At 47.3% G+C, this 20,734-nt stretch overlaps 1 protein-coding gene across 3 annotated transcripts in view; it reads right to left on the bottom strand.

Annotated features, from left to right (window-relative positions):
* The window catches only part of ANKRD52 (ankyrin repeat domain 52), a 387,356-nt gene that overhangs the window by 325,468 nt on the left and 41,154 nt on the right, over positions 1–20,734 (bottom strand). For all 3 annotated transcript variants that reach the window (XM_078686163.1, XM_078686164.1, XM_078686168.1), the window contains exon 2: positions 10,937–11,020. In XM_078686163.1, coding sequence (XP_078542289.1) covers positions 10,937–11,020 — 84 coding nt within the window. The remainder of the gene's footprint in view (positions 1–10,936; positions 11,021–20,734) is intronic.

Below are 20,734 nucleotides of genomic sequence, written 5' to 3'. Positions count from 1 at the left end.
CAGCTTCATTTGTCTCTTCTATCACTGTGAATCAGGCTCCTCTGCTCGCACTACCCCTTCCCTTCCCCCCTACCTCCTCGTCAGCTTCATTGGTCTTTTCTATGGCTGTGAATCATGCTCCTCTGCTCGCACTACCCCTTCCCTTCCCCCCTACCTCCTCGTCAGCTTCATTGGTCTCTTCTATGGCTGTGAATCATGCTCCTCTGCTCGCACTACCCACTCCCTTCTCCCCCTCCCTCCTCGTAAGCTTCATTTGCCTCTTCTATCGCTGTGTTGCAGTGCCATGACGTACTCGTTTCATAATTATTAATGTTTTGTGCTTAAACAATTCTGTTTTGTTAGTATTAAAGAAAGACTGCGAACATTTTGAATTTTGAAAATATGTGCTATTTCTTTGTGCGATTACTTTCACTTTTGCTGCTGATGTGCACGCACCACTCGCATGCTTTTTTTTAATTTCCAGTGCTTCCTTGCAAGTACAAGCATATTCATATTAACTAATGTTATTGTTCCGGATGTGTTCCTGAGAATGCATGTTTCTAGTCTCCTTTTCTCTATATGCGTTATTGTATGCCTGTGTTGTATGTGGTCATATATACTCTTGATGTTCACACCCTTTTGTAAGCTGTATTCTTCTGAGGATAACAAAACAATGCAGTTGTTGGAAAGCAGAAGATGCCTGGTCCATGACATTAACCACAGACAGGCAGCTGCATACAAACCCTCTTCATATGTGAAATGGCTGCCCGACTCATAATCGTGGGTGGGGCTTGCATAGCTTTGAATTATTCAAGCCACTGATATGAAATACGAATTTCTGGTGTGACCTAGATTTTCCTGCCATCCTTTTGCACAGGGTGCACAACCACTCATATTTACATCAGCGATTGCTGAGAAAACAGTACCACGACTCCTGTTTTTCCCTTGTGTGGTGCATGTGTAAGTTCCTGTGGGAGGCAATTGGTTTGATGCATTTGCAAAGGCAGCTTGGACATTTTCCTTACGTCACTGGTACGATGGAGCGAACACAACTCGTGAACACTAGGCAAGCACAGAGCTTTGGTCTCCAGTCATCATTTACGATTTATTCGAAAGTGGGCACACAGGGCATTACAATAGCAGAGCTTGACGGTGTGTGCGTTGTATTTCAGGACAGAGCCAATACGGGGAGGTGAAAGCACACAGCTGCACTCCAACTACCTGGCTGCTGATTTCTTTCTTATCAGAAAGGAAGGAAGGAGGCGCCCCTTGCACCTCATTTCTAACAGCGTTCAAAATATATGCAGCTCTACTGACAGAGTATGCGCACACATACTGAAAGGCAGGCCTGATCTCAACCCAAGTAATCAAAACATCACATAAAAGGCGTCCCTGGGCATTCAATGTGAGATCCGTGAGCTTTCACGGTCATGCAATGCCTGACTAAAACAATGCGTATGCTGTTGATACTGCTACATGGAATACGTGGCAGTCACTCTCTGCAATGTCAACATGGATGGCCCCCTTCACTCTCTCTGATAAAGTTCGACCCAACCCATTTGGAGCGTTAGTATGGAGTGCAAGATATGCTTACAGCAAACAAGTCGACAATATAGTCTAAACAGGTTCCTTACACCTAGAATGCATGTCCAAGTCCACTTAGGCGTTTGTGCCTTTAAATGCCAAGAATATGGCAACCATTTTGTGAAACGCCATGACATGGCCAGTTAACGCAATGCTAACGTTTGCTCCTAATAGGCCGATAATGCATCGCCCAACCATCTGTAGATACAGCCACATGTTTACTCAAGCGGAGTCACCCTCCCCACATCCATTTCGGTTCTAAGCAATTCCAGGGTCACCACTCTGGGGCCATCAATGGTCAGCATCAGGGCCAATTCTTTATACAGGGTCACTGCAACCATGCACCCTGTATGTTCTACAGTACTGCAAGCAATAATCTGTGGTGCCAGTATAATAAAAAACACATACACTTGTGTTATTTTATATATCAGTCAATACAGCTGGGAACCACCACTTTTATACGAAGGAACATGGACTCCTAGTAGGTGGCTCTGCCTCTTCCATTATTGTATAAGTTAAAGTTCAGGTAGTGTGGTTTGCTATAAAACTGGCTCCTACGTCACGCATGCCAAAAAGAATGTAATTGTATTTATATAGCGCTTACTACCCCCGACGTGACGTTGAAAGTACACAGCAACAAACATTTGTGTCTATTCATCACTTTCACTTTTTCCACTCGCGTCCTTTTTCTTTTTTCTTTTGGCGTGCGCACACAACTCCCGCTTGATAGCAGTGGTTACCGAGTTGATCTGTACACTCTTGTTTCTTTTAATGACGGAGGCAAGGCTTGCTGCATCACACATACTTCACTGACTAACCAGGACAGTGGAAATTCCATCTAACCACTTCCAAACGATTTTTATTAAATCGAGTTGGCTTTTAAAAGCATTTTATTTGTCAATGGAAAACTAATCCGGAGCACCGCTCTGCTCTACTCCCTCAGACGCGGGAAGGGAGCATTGACAATGCCTGTAGTAGGGCTGAAGTGTGGTGAACACGTAGAGCGGTCATCAGAGCGAGGACAACCCTCACATAGGGTAAGTGCAGCGTAGAACCCTACATAGCTTCGCCTCGTTTCACAGGAAGTAAAATCCCGTAAAGTATGAAACTCAGTCAGTCATCTCTAAGCTCTTCAGGTAAGTCTCTGGTGTCAAAGCATTAGAACCCTTCGGCGACTGTCTTGTGCCCTTCCCTCAGTCCCTCTCTCAATTGAACTGTACGTATTTTAAATAAGGTGCTTTATTTATGTTTCGATTCTTCAAAGTTGGGAGTCTCACATCCGTACAGTATATTCTAGCTTGATCAACAATTCAATAACTGGTCTACTGTAAATCCTGTGCTTCTCTTATTAACATTTCCTTCTGAAATTATCCAGATTGTCTTATTATTTTCTGATTTTATTGCTTACTTTTTAAACCACTACCGCAAAGATGTGTGCTGCTTTTTTTTGTAATCGTAGGGTGTGATGTTCTTTATTTAGACCCCCACTAATTCAATTCTTATATGTGATCAGCATTTCCTGTCTAACTCCCGAGCGTGGCGCAGTAAGATTTCATTTAATACTATGTGCACTTATTAATATTTTGCTTTCAGATGTCATTTCATTGGACACAACCGTAATCAATGCGTCCGTAGGGAGTTAGATATTGTTCTTCGTGGCAGCGATGTGCATCGGCGCTTTGTACTTCAATTTCACAATTTCCTCTCGCTTTTCGGCAGACGTTCAATGTTTTTGGTTATTGTCTCGTGAGGTAACTTCTAACTCGTTCCCTTTCATGTAATACGGTCCTGTGGGTCGTGTGTTCTACATCGCGACTCCCTTCTCTCGCCTCCTGAGTGCAGCTGGGTGTTCCCCAAGTGTCTGCGTGTTCCTGGAGACCATAGCCCCGTTGGTTTGTACGCCAAGCAGACTTTTCGCGATTTTGAGACTGGTAAGCTTCCCGGGAAATCTAAAGAAGCACGCAACGAGCGTTACATTTTTTTTACTCACCTGTAAAGAGAAGCAACCCCCCTCTCGCCTCTTCTTCAGGCTGCAGTGCTTGTAAGCGAGGCCTCCTGTGTGTCTCTAAGAGTCTGGAATCCAGGCCTGTCCTATGTGTGCAGCATATGAGCTGCTCAGCTAAAACAAACATCTTTTGCTCCGATTTTATGCCACAAATTAATGTCAAAGTATTAACCTTTGATGCGAAATGGAGGGATACCCTTCTAGTTGGTGACTTGCATAAATAAACCGGAAAACTTGGTATCAATCCCTGCTTTCCACTCTTGAAAAAATTGTGTGATCCTAGGCAAATATTTAATTTAAGCAAGCTCCTTTTACTTCATTACCACAAATGACTGCAAGTTTAAATTCATGAGCACGGGATGTGCTCTGCACAAAAACCTCTTGTAGTAGATGACGTACTTTTCATAGGTACAAAAGTTGCTCCATGTTTTAAAATAATCTAGGTCATGTACAGGGTACATATGACCACTAACTTGCCTCTTAGTTCACGCATGGCATTTTGTCACCAGGGTGGGAAAGTGGGGACAAGGATGTTAAGCATTGGCATAGCCAATAGGTCTCGCATTTGGGACCTTATAAGTGTTTAGCCAAGCAACATTTGATGTTGTTGCACCAAGGATATTGTGCTGCATAACTAAATACTTATAAGGTCCCAAAAGCGAGACCTATTGGCTACGCCAATGCTCGTTTAATGAAGTGTTACAGTGTCATGCAGAAGACAGAATTTGATGAGGAAAATGTCAATGAGCGGTTTGGCAGACACGCTTTGAAGAGTGAAGTGGAGAAGAGGTCCATATTGATTATGGTTTTAAACACGCTTACAATGTTGGCAAGCGCCAGCGGCCAAGTTGAGCAGTAGGCGGGTTTGTGAGTGTGTAGTTTTGCTATTTCTCAGATGGGTGTGTGAGGACAGCGGTATTATGTAGTGTTCATTTTTTCAGTGAAGTACAGATTCATAGCAGGGAAAGATGTTGGTGTATTTTTTTTACTAAGTGGGCGTGGAAACATTTGCCTGACTGCCTTGAAGTCAGACATGCATCAGTGGTTTGCTTGAATTATGTTGAGCTTGTAGTTAGATTTGCTCCTGTTTACTAGCTGTATGTAGTGTGAGCTGCTCTGTAAGTATTGAGGAGTTTGAGAGTGTTATTTACGCCATTTTTAAAATCAAATCTATATGTGCCTGTCTTCTTCTTCCAACACTTTTATGTAACCCTTTCAGTCTGAGATTTTTTCAGCTACTGGGGTGTGAAGGTCTGCAGTGACTCGCAAGATGAGTAAAAAAGTCATTCAAAAACTTTTTACCCATGATTGTGGATTGATTTACTCTGTAGCGTGTCAACCCATCTTCACTGCTAATATCACTTCCTGTCCTTAAAAGATCACAAAGGTAAAATTGCCACATTTCAAATGGCAAATCTGATCTACATTTAAAACTTTTAAACTGTGTTATTTTATGATGATTACATAACAGTAATTTAGAGTAATGCAACCATATCTTCAATGAATGAGACCTTGTGAAATGTAACTGGTTATCATGTAAAGCGTGTTAATACCTTTTACATCGTGTTTGCGCTACATGAAAACTGCAGAAAAATGCACACACAGATAAAAACAAAAGCAGTAACATAAAACGGAGGGACAAATAGATACTCATTTAGTATCTGATTTTTGCTAAGTGAAAAGAGAAAATCGCAACTTCACCCGCTTAAATTGTGTGACCCTAGGCACGTATTTTATTTCACCAAAACTCCCTTTTCTTCATAATCACGTATGAAAGCACTTTCATATATGTGAGTTCAGAATACCAGCTGTACAAAAACCGATTGTCTGATTTAATATTCTATAATGTTGCCTGATAATAATCTGGGCCACATACTAGGGTCATGGGTCTGGCTTGCCTGTTAGAGCCATTGCATAAGCTGCGCCCTGAAAATGTTTTCTATGTAAATCGTACAATAAACATAGTGTTTATTGTACGATTCCCCAGCAAGTAGAGGTGTCCCAGCAAGTAGAGGTGGGTGAGCCACTGAAAGCCCGAGCCAGGCTCGAGCCCGTAGTCACGCTATGGCTCCGGTTGAGGTCCTGGTGAACCTCGAGCACATGACAAGCCAAGCTTTCACGTGGCTTCTTCTTACCACCCTCTGCTTTACAGGGGATGTGTTGCTATGGCGAGTGCTGTCGACTCTGGAACTGGTCAACCAAGGTCTAGTCTTGGCTTTTTGCTCAATATTCTGTGGTTCTGAGCAAATCACTTACTCTCCTGTGCCTAAAACAATTATTGTGACCTTGTGAAATGTAACTGGTAAAGCGCGTTAATACCTTTTACATCGTGTTTGTGCTATACAAAAACTGCAGAAAAATGCACACACAGATAAAAACAAAGCATAAACATAAAATGGAGACACAATACTCATTTAGTATCTAATTTTTGCTAAGTGAAAAGAGAAAATCGCAACTTCACCGGCTTAAGTTGTGTGCCCGTAAGCACGTATTTTATTTCACCAAATTTCCCTTTACTTCATAATCACGTATGAAAGTATTTTCATATATGTGAGTTCAGAATACCAGCTGTACACAAACAGATTGTTTCATTTAATATGATATAATGTTGCTTGTTAATAATCTGGGCCACATAATAGGGTTCTCATGACCTAGGGTTCTCATGACCACTGTCTTGCCTCTTCGTTCACTATTGGCACTGTCGCCAGTGTAGGGGGGCAGGGTGAGGGATGACTCTACGTTAAGTTCATATTTTAAAACTATCACTAATTAGTACTGCCCAGTGCAGTGGTATAATGTGAATTATTAATGTTTCAGCTTCCACATGTAAAGATATAATTTCTTTTCAATTTTGAAAAGACTATCATATTCTACGCTATATTTATTGTACGATTTACATAGCAAACATTTTCAGGGCTCAGCTCATGCAATGGCTCTAACAGGCAAGCCAGACCCTTGGCTCTGGTTTGGTTCCTGCGGGTAATTTGTCAGCTCACCCACCTCGACCAGCAAGGGCTCATTTGTCAGCGTGACCCACCTTTCCAAGATAATGACACATTGAAAAATCATTAATCCACACTAGTGGCACATGACCAGCAAGAGCCCAATTTTCCAAATATAATACTACCTTAAACTTAAGCTCTTGCTGGAACAGAATAGTATCAGAGATAGTATAACATAGAAGAACTCTAGCTGGTACAGGGTGACATTAGCTTAAACAAGCAGGCTCTCTGGTACTAGATGCCATCAGCTTTTACAAGAGACCTCTTGCTGGAACACTATGACAATTTACTTGGGCATATGGAAGCTTGCTGGTACAAGATGACCTTTACTTTGATAAGAGGAATCCTGTTGGTACACAAAACCATTAGCTTGGACAAAGGGGCTCTCACTGGAAAAAGATACAATCAACTTGGACATATAGACTCTTGCTGGTACCGGATGCCATTAGCTTTAGCAAGAGGACTCCTGTTAGTACAAATTATCATTAAATTCGACAGGCAGTCTCTTGCTGGTACATGGAATAGTAGACTTTTTGTTATGTTACTAAGATTTGTACAGCGCACGAGTACCAAACGGTGTCTTGGAGCTAAAACTTTTCAATCATTCATCTCCACAATAAGTGACCTCACTGGTTTCCAGCCAAAACCATCTTTAAAAGAAGCCAAGCAATAAGACTTAATTTCCCATCATTCATCTGCATACCACCCACCTTCCCCTGAGCTTTCCAACTCCCAGGACCTACTTAGTGGTGGATGCAGCTTGGACGTGCAGCAGGCACGCAGCGGGCATGCGGAAGGCACGCCAAAGACATACCCATCTGCCCCTGGCCTGTGCCCAGCGCCAGGAACCCAGGCCCTCCTCCTACTCACCAGTAATCTGTCATGCTCTAACACGCTCTCAAACCCCACCGCTGCTTGCCACACTGCTGCCACAAAACACAACACCAAGGGAGTGTTCATATGCTGCTCATGTAAGTTTGCAGACACTCGGCCACACCCTACATCCACCACTCCTGCACCAACAGAACCCAGCACCCCAAGCACTCTCACATACCAGCCACCCTCTCAGAATGACCAACCACTACCCATGCAACACGCTACACTCCCATGCATGCTCTTCAATATGCACTCGCCAAACACGCCACAGAGATATGGATCTCCTGCATGACCACCGTTTGCACTTGCTCTTTCTCAAGGAAACATGGCTAAACCCAAACTCTGTACCGGACATTGCTGCAGCCATCCTGCTGGCTACAACATTGCCACACAAGATCGTCAGCACAAGCCCAGAGGCAGAGTCGCTATCATATTCAAAGACACCATCAGCTGCACCATCTACATGGACACCCTCATCACCTACATGGACCGCCTCACATTCAAGATACACATCACAGCCAACCTCTCCCTGGGCAGAACCCTCATATGCAGACCAACTGGATGCTGCACCAATTTCGCCAGCGGCATCACAGACTTCGGCGCACCCTTTATCATCCCCAGCAGCACCTTCATCCTCTTTCAAGACCTTAACTTTCAACTAGAAGACCACACCAACCCAAACTCTACGACCCTTTTAGAAAACCAGGGTCTTATTCTGCATGTTACCAAACACATCCACATGCCGGATATCTATTAGACTAATTTTTCTCTTCAATCAGCAGTATCACAGTTGAAAAGCCAGTAACTATGACCTGGACAGACCATGCCTCGTCAGTTTCAGCATACCCACCCTGCACCATTACAGACCAACAATCAGCAGGCCAACCCGCCACAGCTGGAAAGCATCACAGAAGAGGACTGGGCTTGGGTCCTCTCCGCACAGAGCGCACCAGAAACTTGCTCTAAGTCATCAAGAACCTAAATAGCGGGATCATTTAATGTGCCAACAGCCTGGCTCCCCTCAAGCGCAAGAGCTAAACATAATGGCAGCTAGTACAGAGAGGAACTTAGGCTGAGAAAACGCAACTGCAAACAATTGAAGCACAAATGGAGAACAAGTCAAGACACGACGTATAAAGATATTTTTAAATCCGCCCTAGGATGCTACCACCAGTAGGTTTGGAACACCAAGCGTACAGCTCTTGCAGGCCACACGGACGCTGACACAAACAGCAGCAAGGAAATCTTCGCTATCAAAGATTTCAATGCGCCTCCTACCACCTCCAGCAACATCAACCACTCGCAAGACCTATGCAAGAAGCTCTCAGAATTATTCCACCTCCATATACAGTCTCTTCGACCCGCAACCGGACCCCGTTCCTGTTGCAACTCAACTTCACATCACTGCCGAAGAACAAACCTTGAATTGTTTGCCTGCCATCACCACCACAACCATGAAGACCATCGACTCAGGGACCCATCTGACTGTTGTGCCCACCACACCTTAACCAAAGGACTCCTACCAATTAATGAAGCACTAACACCCATTCTCAACGTACAATGCCTACATAGACTCGCCACATTCCCAGGCATCTAGAAATATGCTGTCATGCCCTGCTCAAGAAACCATTCGCTGACCCAGCCACGCTCCCCAACTACAGACCAATCTCCCTCCACTTATACACGGCCAAGGTCTAAGAAAATCAAATCAACTGATGCTCCACCAACCACCTGAGCAACCACCAACTCCTCAACGCTTAGCAGTCCGGATTCAGGCTAAACCGCAGAACAGGAACAGCACTCATCGCCGCCAAAGAAGAGATCCGCATGGTCCTCATCAGAGAAGGTGCAGTAGCCCTCATTCTCCTGGACCTCTCTGTAGCATTAGAAATTTTCTCACATCCTATCCTCATCAAGCACCCGCATGAGATTGGTATTCAAAGACCCGCTCTCCGCTAGATCTGCCCCTTTTAACGGACAGAAAACAAGCTGCCAGCCTGGCACCTTACTCCTCGGAAGCCAACAAACTCATCTGCAGAGTGCCTCAAAATTCACTGCTCAGTCCACCCTCTTCAATGCATACATGATCCCTCAGCCAACATTATCTGTGCATGCGACATCGACATCCTCTCCTACACCAACGACACGCAATGAACACTTTCCCTCACAGACAAGACACAAAGACAAAGAGATACGTTTACCACCTGCATTGCTGAAATAACTAGCTGGATGAAAGCCAACTGTCTAAATCTCAAAACCGACAAGACAGAAGTAGTGATCTTCAGAAAGAACACCTCACTATGGGACTCCGAATGGTGGCTATCCTAATTTGAACCCACACCCATTACCCACACCAGGAACCTCCAAATCATAATCAAAAGTAAACTGACCACACAAGTCAAAGCTGTCACTGCATCCTGCTTCCACACTCTGCAGAGGCACATCTTCAAATGGCTCCCAAGCAACACCAGAAAAACGTCACTCCCCCTAGTCACCAGTAAGTTGGACTACTGTAACACCCTCTACGCCAAGATCACTAAGCAACTCACCACATGACTACAAGCCATCAAGAACTCTGCAGCCAGACTCATCTTCAAACTTACACAAAGAATTCAGAACACACACCTCAGGGAGCTCCATTGGCTCCTGAGACACAAACACACAACTTAGGCCCCATCTACCTGAACAGTTGCATCTCCTTACACCAACCACCCATCCACCCCTCTGTGAGACTCCTACTCGCAGATATCACAAGCATACACAGAACCAGATCAGGAGGATGGGCGTTCTCTAACATGACTGCTAATACGTTGAACAACCTCCCACTCCACTTCCGAACCTCATCCTTTCTTCTTGAACTCAGCAAGAAGCTGAAGACCTCATTTTCCAATTAACCAACCTACCCTAGGTAGGGCTAGGCACACAAAACCAGCACAGCACCAGGATACCCTTACTGTTGACAGTGCACTTTACAAATAAACAGAACAGGACAGTAGATTCACATGCTTCCCTCTTGTTGGTAGAGGGAGACAACATCTTAAAAAACATACTTTTGCTGTTACTTAGCGACATTAGCTTGCTGACACACAAAAATAAGTGTGGGCAAGAGTGCTCTTGCTGGCATGCTCTTGCTGTACAGGGTAACATTAGTGTGGTCAAGCAAGCTTTTGTTGGCACATGGTAACATTCGTTGGGGAACATGTTAACATTAGTTTGGACACTAGGACTGTTGATGGGTCAGGACACCATTAGTTTGGAAAAGTGGACCCTTGCTGGTTTAGGTTGACAATAGCTTGAACCACACATACTTTTGCTGGTATAGGGTGACATGAGCTTGGATCTTACTGATACTGGATAATATTGACATGCCCAAGCAAACCCATTACCAGGCACAAACTGAATCTTGGTTGGATGGGATAAACATTAGCTTAAAAATGCAGAATCGAGCTAGTTTAGGATAATTTTAGATTAAAAAAAAACATGAACTCACCAACACATTGATGTTCTCCTTCTGGCTGAGCAACAGTTGCACTTCTTCTACATCTCTGTTAAATATCGCTTGGACCAGAGGCGGCTAGATGAAGAGACCAGAAACAGGTAAAGACGCTAACATAAATCCACAATGCAATACAAAAAAACAAAGAATCTATTTGTTGATGTTTTCACACTTTTAACACCCCCCTTTTATCTGTTTCAAAGTATCAACATCCTAACCCGGTTATAGCAGTCCCTCCCGGTACCTCTGCCATCCATTGCACTTGCGTCCGTTTTTTTACCATCTCAAAATATTTGTCTCTGCTATCCCAACATACTTGTTTCCCTATCCCTTGTTTTACATTTCCCAGTATTTGAGTCCGCTTTCCAGGTGGTCATGCCCCTCATCGTTCAGGTGTCTCTGTCCCAGCATAACTGCTAAGGTTTCCCTCTCCCAGTATACATGCTCTCCTTGCCCCATTTTCTGCTGCCTTCCTTGTGCAGAGGCTGTGCCTCCCAGTTGTGGTGCATGTGCTGCCACATGTACGTTTTGTGTTAACCTTCACTAGTGTATACTGTTTTAGTGTTTTACCTTCCTGTCCCCATGTCCATGCCTGACTGTCCACACTTAGCCCAGAGTTTGTACATGTCTCCCCATTTGGTAGGAGATAACAGGCAATAGGTCTCGCATTACTGAAAGTTTGAGCTATTGGCGTTGCAAATAATAAAAAAAAATTTTGTCAACAAATATACCAGCAGTCACAACAACGGTGCTTTAAAAAAACAAGCATTTACAATGCAACGGTTTCGCCTTTGCAAAAGTTAAAGCTATTGGCATTGTAAATGACAAAAAATGTATTTATGTGTTGGTTTTGAAAACAGATAAATAAATGGCATTGTCATTTACATTGCCAACACTCCTGTAAGTTCACACCCCTCACCTTTGCCCAGACTGACCCTTAGATTCAAATTGCAGCACGCGGAGAAGCAGCGACTTTTACAAACATAAACAATCCGTTTGCCGCCTCCCCGCTCAGCAGTTTAAATGGCACTTCGAGGCACCGGCAGCTGCGGCCCCACGCGAGTCAAACAAAACGAACCTGCACAAAAAGTACATCCCCAAATAAGAACTCTCACCCCATGTTCAGCAAGCCTTACCCACTCAAGAAGAAAGTGCCATCCCCCAAAAGACAGTGTGCTCCGAACACAGGGGAGGAAGCACAACGTGTGACACGGAAACACAATCCAGCTCTAAGCTCACAGAGCAGAGCCAGCACCCCATCACTTCTCCGTGACCGTGCAGGCTACATACCTCCCCGCCCCCATCTCCGAAGCAGCAGAGCTCTCCAGAGATGGATGGGGGGTGATCGGGGCTCCCCCTCCTCCCGGCAGGGGGAGGACCCAGGCAGCAGCACAGATCACACTGAGCAGCGGCAGGCTTGCCTGCACAGCCCAGCACACACAGAGGAAGGTGAAGAAGGGACCTACCTACCCATAAACCCTGGAGCTCCACAGTCCACTCAGGTGCCGGCTGCCCCCCCCTCTCTGGCTTTGTCGGGATATTGCAGGGTGGGGGAGGGGAGGCTCAGGGGGAGGGAGGGGGTGAACCGTTCTTTGTCTGGGAACTCCGGGGCATGTGATCCCGCATGGGCGCTCTGGTTGGCTGGGTGGGCAGCAGGAGGGAGGGGGCTCGCGCACGCTGGCAGGCTGCCAGGGATGTCTGGCTTGTACAGCCTGCACTTCTGCTCTCGTCCACCCCCTCTCATTTGGAGAGGGAGCTCTTTCGCTTTTGGCCGAGGGCGGGGAGCTTCCATGACTGTGCTCGTCTGTCAGCGAAACTCCCACCCTGATAACGAATGGGAGCGGCAGAGTGCCGGAACCCTACAACTTGAAGCACACGCGCCTCAGCGGGGGCACACGCGCCTCAGCGGGGGCTGTGCCGCCTCGATCCCCCCGAACACACGAAAAAAAGTGCTTTTCACAAACAATGGACATGATGCCACTATCAGCGCCCTGGGCCGCCCACTTTGGACGTGTCGGCGGGCCTCCTTGCCCTGAAATCAGCTGAAAAGTCGTGTAATCGGAGATTGGGACAGGGAGGTCGCACAGGCTTCGTTCCGATGGGAGCCTAGGAGTGGGTTTCATTGAAGAGTCGATGTCCATGTGCAAGAGTCAAATGTAGCACTTGGGGCGCACAGTACATTACTGCCAGCAGGGCACTCCAGGGCAACACAATCGCGGTGTTTATACAAGTCACTGCTCCACAGCCGAGAAGGTTGTGGAAAACGCAAATCTAGCTATTTAGCTGTTATTGAGAACTTTACACCAGACACGGCTTCGGGGCGCTAGAGTCAGGATGCAAAGCTAGTAGAAGACTATACGACATTGATTCACCACACTGAACAACCAGCTGAGCGGCTCACTGACGGGAAAGCGACTGGACGCAGCACTAGTGGATGGAGTTTCGGAGTTGGAAGATAGAGGAAAACCCACTAACACCAAAGAGAAGCACTCACACCTGGTTACGATGGCACATTAACATACTTTAAAAAGAAAAAATGAGTAACTCTTACTAGGGAAAAAAAAACAAGAGTGACGCCATGCACCAGTCTTTTCAGGGGCAGCCAGCAAAGAAAAGCTAACAGAGGCTTAGTCGGCATAAGGACGAGTAGGCCGTTATAAACAGGACAGGGAGGATGGGTATGGAGCTCCAGGGGCTGAATGGGGCGGTTACAACAGCAGGCACAAGGTCGGGAAGGGTGGCAACCAAAACAAAAATAACAAGTCAGGTCCCGGGCCGGCAGCCAATCACAGCGCGGGCCGGGGAATGACGTCACGGGGGTGTCCCGGGCCGGCAGCCAATCACAGCGCGGCCCGGGACACACGGCAACAAGGGGCGGGACTTAAAAAAGAGTCAGAAACGCCCACGATTCGCGTTCTGACTGGGAAAAAGTGATTGACAACGATGTCTTCCAATGGCTAGCCTCCATTTATGGAGCTAGCCAATGGAAGAAGGGGCGGGTTCAAGTCCCCCATACTGTTCTAACATTAGATTTCGCCTTTTCGACAGGCGAAACCTAAAAAGTAAGCTAACAAAATCTCACTTCCAGCAAAAACAAATGGAAACATGATCAGCTGCAGGCGTTCTCTTTATAATTGCATCAAGGATGCAGTTCCTTATGTGGCTAATAGAGGTCGCTTTACAACTCCATTGGGACACCTAGTACCATGGTACTGCTATTTTTTCTTGCTTCGTGGATTTTATTTTATTACTTCTGGTACTGCAGGGATATTTCTTAACTACATTTTTAAAAAACATTATTTGCTATACAAATAGCTCACATTTTCAGTAATGCGCAACTTGTCTGGCTAAACACAGGTGCATTTGGTGACTGAGTAATCCGAGTGTACGAGATATTAGAAAATAGAACTAAATTGTTGAGATCAGGTGTAATCAGGTGTAATACACCATTTAATCAGTGAGTTATGTGTTGTCTGTTTTTCTGGGCTGCGTAGCCAGAAGACGGTCACTTTGTGAAAAGAGAAGTGAAGTTACCATATGGGAAAGGTATCTTGATGATGATGTCAGACGTCAGGTAGTGTACAAAAAGCATCTTGTATCAACTATGCGGATGCCAAGAAATGCCCACAAGTGTATCAACAACGAAGAGCTCTAATACACCCATAATGAAACAACAAGCACATCTATGCCGGTATGTCACAAGAGTGCCTTCATATTTCACACCAACATCATTGTATCCTTTGTGAGCATGTGTTTTGTGAAGCTATTTCTTAAGTGTACGCATGCGCGTGAACAAGCAACAGTGTAAATAATATGGAGCACAGCATAACTATCCCACCACGTGTCTCAGATCTCAGCAAAGAAATATCTGCGATTTGTGAAGTGAAGAACAGGTGTGCCATGCAAGTTTAAGATTATGCAGTATGCAGTGGTGATAACATGCTTCCGGGTCTCAATCCTTTCCCCTACTTCTTAAATTTTCAGAGCTCCGGCACCACTGAAGGAAACACAGGGCGTTTACTTTCAAGTACAGCACCTCGAAAATATAGTACGTTTCCCTTTACGGGGCTAAACCTGGACATTCATTAACGCCTCTCAGTACAGCTCACCAATAGCTCCCACTGTTGCTGCTTTTTCAGAATAAGCCCCAGACACAGAACTCTATATTATTTCTTTAACTTGTTTAGGGGCTTCCCCAGTAACACATTAAGCACGCTCATTACTACAAACTCCTAGGGTTGTCAGAGCCAAACTGGCATTGCATACAGAAGCCAAGCCAGTGATAAGCATCACTGCACCATTAATGACCTAGTTCAGAGCACACACAAAAAATGTGTGGCCGCCATTTTTTAATATGAAGTGTGCCGCACCAGACGATGGAGGTCGCAGCCCGATAGAGCTCCGGAGTCTCCCGGGGGAACTCACCCTGTTGGCGCCGTTCTAACTGCACCTACTCCTGGCCGGGAGTGGGGGTAATACTGCTGATACCCCTGGGCTCTCCGAGGGACTGTGCCGGCCCGGCCGCACGCCGGACGGTGGAGAATTGGGGTGAGGCCTGCCTGTGGGCGCGAGACGTCCGATACCAGGAGCTGCAGTAAGGGCGGAGCCGAATCTGGCAGAGCCGCCTCTGGGGGACTGTGAGCGGCGATTCTGAGGTGAGATCGGTCCTGAGGCCCGCTGGCTGCTGCTGTACGCTGAAGCTGGGCTGGCCGCGGCTGGAGACTGCCGAGTTGCTGTCAGCGCGGCGACCGTGCATACTGAGGACCCTGAGTAGGGTGACCAACTGTCCGTAAATTTCACGGACAGTCCGTAATTTCGGCCGTCTGTCCGTTGTCCGAGAAGGATTCTTTAACGGTCGCCATTTGTCCATAATTTTAACTGGTCGCACAACCAGCACAGCTGGCCCCCTCCTCCCTTCTTGACTCTGATGCTGTTGAGGTCGGGTGTGACAGATTCCGATGCTGTACGAAAGCTCAGATACCCATCAGCATTGGAGAGGCACAGCGGAATGGCAACCCTCACACCTTCAGCCCTTGATGAGCTCTTAAGAGGTGCTTGAAGGTGACTGATAGGGAGGGGCTGGAGCTTCCGGAGCAGGGGCATCTATTCAGATGCAAACCGCACTGAATGCGTCTTGTATCTGCAATTGGTGTGAGACATTCCCTTTCTGCCCAGGGCCCCAAACATCCTAGAACCGGCCCTGATTACACCGAGGCAGAACGTTGTTCTCTTCACAGAGCTTAATTACTGTCACTAAATTGTAAAGAAACCTCGATTCTTCAAACAGGCAGTCTATATTGTAATAAAATAAAGAAATGGCACAATCACACCCACACTGATTAACAAAGTATGGAGGACAATCAGTTAAATCAGTTCTCTTGGAGTATCTCCCTTCAGTACTATACATCAGTGTGTGTGTGTGTGGGGGGGGGGGGGGGGGGGGGGCAAAACGAACATTTTGAAAACAGAGCCTGTCTTCTCGTTGTCTTGTCCAGGAGGCGGTGAGGAGCCCTCCCCCACCCTGGAAGAGACCAAGATGATAGTAGAATACTGCATGCCCACCCCTGTGCCCACCCTGGTGGATCCTGTTCCCCCCCATGTGGTGGCTCCTGCCCCCCCCCCCCACCTGTGATGGCTCCTGCCCCCCCCCCCCCAGTGATGGCTCCTGTCCCCCCATGTGGTGGCTCCTGTCCCCCCCCCCGCCTGTGATGGCCCCTGTCCCCCCCCCCATGGTGGATCCTGTCTCTGCCCTGGTTGGCTTCTGTCCCAGTCCTGGAACGGCTCCTGCAGCGAGGGTGAAGTTATTGATGGGCCTCTTCTCAAAAAGGCTCAGCTCAAAATTAATATGAAAAGGTGGGCAAGTGAGTGGATGGCTGGATGAATTAGTGAAAGGGTGAATGGATGAATGAAAGATTGAATAAATGGATAATGGGAGCGGATGGATGGATTGATGAGTGAGTGGAAGGATGGAAGAGAAAGGGAAATAGCCGGATGTCTGGGTGGAAGGGTAGCTGGATGGGTAAACGGGTGGATGGATGAGTGAAAGGATTGATGAGTGAAAAGTTGGATGATGAGTGGGTGGATGGATGAGTGAAATGATGAATGGATTGATGAATTGATAAGTGCAAGGGCGAATGGATGGACGGATGAGTGAAAGGGTGGATGTAAGGATGGATGAGTGAGTTAAAGGGAAGGTAGATGGACAAAATGATGAATAGATGAGTGAAGGAGTAAAAGGATAAATGGATGAGAGAAAGGATAGATGAGTGATAGGGTCAATGGATGGATTCATGAGCAGATGAGTAGATGGATGGATGGATGGGTGGGTGGCTGAGTTCGAGTCTCGGTAACGACACCAAAACCTACTGTGATTCTGGGCAAATCACTTAATCTCTCAGTGCCTAAAAATGAATGTGTGTCCTCATGTAACGTAACTGGTGCTATGTAAAACGTTCTGATACCCGATTTGGTTCGGGTCTAGTTCGCGCTATATAAAACTCTGTAAAAAAAAAAAAATTTAAATTGCTAAGTGAAAGAGTCGATGGAGAGAGAAAGGTAGCATGATGGATGACTGAAAGGGTGGATGGGTGGAAGGATGAGTGACTGGGTGGATGGATGAGTAAGTGAAAGGAAGGCTGGATGGGTGAAAGGGTAAATGGCTGGAAGGATGAGTGACTGGGTGGATGGATGAGTAAGTGAAAGGAAGGCTGGATGGGTGAAAGGGTAAATGGCTGGATGGATGAGTGAATGGATGGATGGGTAGAAGAGTGGATGGATGAGTGTACAGATGGATAGGGTGAAAAGGCGGACGGATGGATAATGGATGGATGAGTGAAAGGATGGATGAAGGGATGGATGAGCAAAATGATAGATGGAAGGATACATGATGGATAGGTTTGCAAACGGCTGAATATGTCTAGATATGGCTGAGCTTACTTATATACAATTGTGCGACCTCTGATGTGTCTGTAAAACTTATCCAATTGTCCTGACTTTTTGTCCTGAATTTTGACCTCCTGTGCTGAATTTGTGTCCTGAATTTTGACCCTTTGTCCTGAATTTTTACATTCACCATCCTGAATTTGCACCAGTGCCAGTTGGGACGGAGGACGGACCTGCGCGGGGCCTGCCACTGTGGACGGGGCCTGCCCTGTGTCGGGCCCTTGTGGAAGTATCTGGACTGGCGGGAGATAAGGCGGTGAAAGTCCGAGGAAGGAGTGGACTAGAACTGGCTGGGGTCTACTACGGAGGCTGGCTGGAGGGCACTGACCAGATTTCTCCCTCCTAGGCCTATCGGCAATTCCCCGAGACTGCGTGGGCACAGGCTGGTGGTTGGACGGCGGCGCAGCGGCCCTGCGGATGGAGGCCTGACTAGGGGTGTTAATGCGGGGCCCGAACGGGGGCCAGGAGGAGTGAACTGTGCCCTGGCTGGCCCCCACTTGTCCCGGCGACCCTGTGATGTACCACTATGGGCCGCAATCGGACGAAGGATCAGGTGCCACGGGAGGGGGCACCGTGACGGGGGCCGCCTCGACCGGAGATGTGGGGGACCGACCTCCGGACAAACTGGACATTATACTTCAGGAGATACGTGAGTCTCGGGCGGCGATGGAGCTCCAGCTGGGCACTCTTAGTACCGGATTGAATATCCTGAAGGCGGACGAGGGCAAGTTGGTAGACAGGGTTCAGGATCATGGCCAGACCTTGAAGGAACTCACACAGACAGTGGCAGAACACTCTTCCTCTTTACAGCAGCTCCAGCAACAGGTTTCCACGCTTATGGAGAGGGTGGAGGACGCAGAAGGAAGAAACTGACGCAGCAACATCCACGTGATTGGTTTGCCAGAACGCTGCGACGGGAACCGGGCGGCAGACTTCATGGAACAGTGGTTCCGAGATCATGGGGTAACGAGGGCCTCTCGTCGTACTTCTGCGTAGAACGGGCACACAGGATTCCAACTGGTCAACCTAAGCCTGGTCTGCCGCCCCGCCTATTGATTGTTAAAATCCTTAATTATAGGGACCGGGACACTTTGCTGCAGAAAGCCAGGGAAAAGGCACTTATCCAATATGAGAACCACTGTGTGTCCCTATACCCAGACTACACAATGCTTGTCCAGAGACAACAGTTCTCATACCAGGCTGTGAAGAAGAGGCTACAGCAGGCACAACTCAAGTACGCGCTCCTCTACCCTGCCAGACTTAAGGTCATTCACGAGAAGAAGACACACTTTTTCGAGAGTCCTGCGGACGTTGAGGAGTGGCTGGATGTGATGTGTATAGGGTCCAGTCAGGCAAGTGCTCTGGAGATGTCCACGCAGGGCTCTGAGGGTGTCCCGGGGCAGTTCGCCCGTCATTCCCAACGGTCTGGTCGGAGTGGTGGAGGTGCTGGTCCATCACAGGAACATCAGCGAAAAGACCAAGAAGGGGCGCTGGCTATGGCAGGTGCCTTTCGTGAGGACTCAAACAAGATTGCTACAGACTCAGAGGACAGTACACTGCATTCAGACTCTGGACACAGTGCGATCTTGTTCCCCACCATTACGCCTAGGGCGGCAGATGACATGCTTGATAAATAACTATTGCTGGTGATGCTTTGTCTCTGAGAACTATGCTTACGAACATTGATGTGCTTGCTGTTGTGTTGTTTGGACAGGGTCAGCTGTTGGAGTTTTTGTGTTTCGCCCCCGAGATATATCGGAAGTTAATCCTTGCTAGTGTACCAAGGGCTGGGGCTTTTTAGGTCGAGACCTGTGTTGGCTGCGCTCGCGCAGTCGCAGGAAGAGATCTTATGTTGATAGTGTGGGGGCTTAAACCCGCCCCTCTTCTCCATTGGCTGGCTTCCTAAACGGAGGCCAGCCATTGGAGGAGAGGGGAGTCACTCAGTTCAAGACGGGATTCGGGGGGTGTTTTTGCTATTCTTTCTCTCCCTGATGTCATCGGCAGAGAGCAGCCCCTCATCACGCTGCCTGCACGCTCAAGTCAGCTCTCTGATTGGTGTTCCTTATTAACCAATCAGAGGGCCGACTCACGCGTGCAGGCAGCGTGAGCAGACACTGCCTCCTCTCCACACAGTGCAGCCCGGCCCAGGTACAGAGAGGGGACTTGTTTTCACTGCTTGTGTGCCTGTTTATGGTCTGGTAGGCTCTTTACTGCCAGTGTCCCTAATTTTACCACACGTTACCTGCAGGGGGCGCAGATGTAGGCAGTCGTCCATACTTTGCGAAACACCATGCCTTTACATGTTAAGAACAGTCGAGTTGCAAATATACAAGCTTTTTTTTAGGAATCTGATTTGCTAATAGTGGGTGTGGTGGTCTTTTATTTTGGTGTCTGTGGCCTATTTTCTTCTCTCACCCTGACCTTGTCTACATCACCGGCTGCTCAACCTTATACACCCTACCCTCCTGTGCCGAACTACACACGCATTTCGAAATTCGAAGTTTGCCTCGTGTATAAATTATTGTAGTCCTAAAATCGCATTTAGGCGGTCGTGTATAAAGGGGTGGCATCACTCCTTTTAAAGTGTTCCGGGTGACCTCTCTGTGACACGCACCCCTCCCCTGCTAAATAGTACATTCCAGTAGCTGCGCGGGGGCACTCTGCCACCCTGCTCTTCAGTAGCGCCTGGGAAGGCTGGGCAGCCCTTTTATGGCGCTCGGTCCTTCGTAGCAGCGACATTTCGCGTTGGACTGATAAGGTGGCCGAGGCCCGGGTATCGGGGCTGGAGCCCGTGAGTCACTCATTATCTGTAGTAATACAGGCCAGCCCTCGGAGCATTCACAATGACAG

Source organism: Lissotriton helveticus, chromosome 1_1, assembly GCF_964261635.1.
Source record: "Lissotriton helveticus chromosome 1_1, aLisHel1.1, whole genome shotgun sequence".
In the NCBI taxonomy this organism is placed as follows: Eukaryota; Metazoa; Chordata; class Amphibia; order Caudata; family Salamandridae; genus Lissotriton; species Lissotriton helveticus.
Note: the sequence above shows the minus strand (reverse complement) of the source record. Positions and strands in the feature narration are given on the sequence as shown.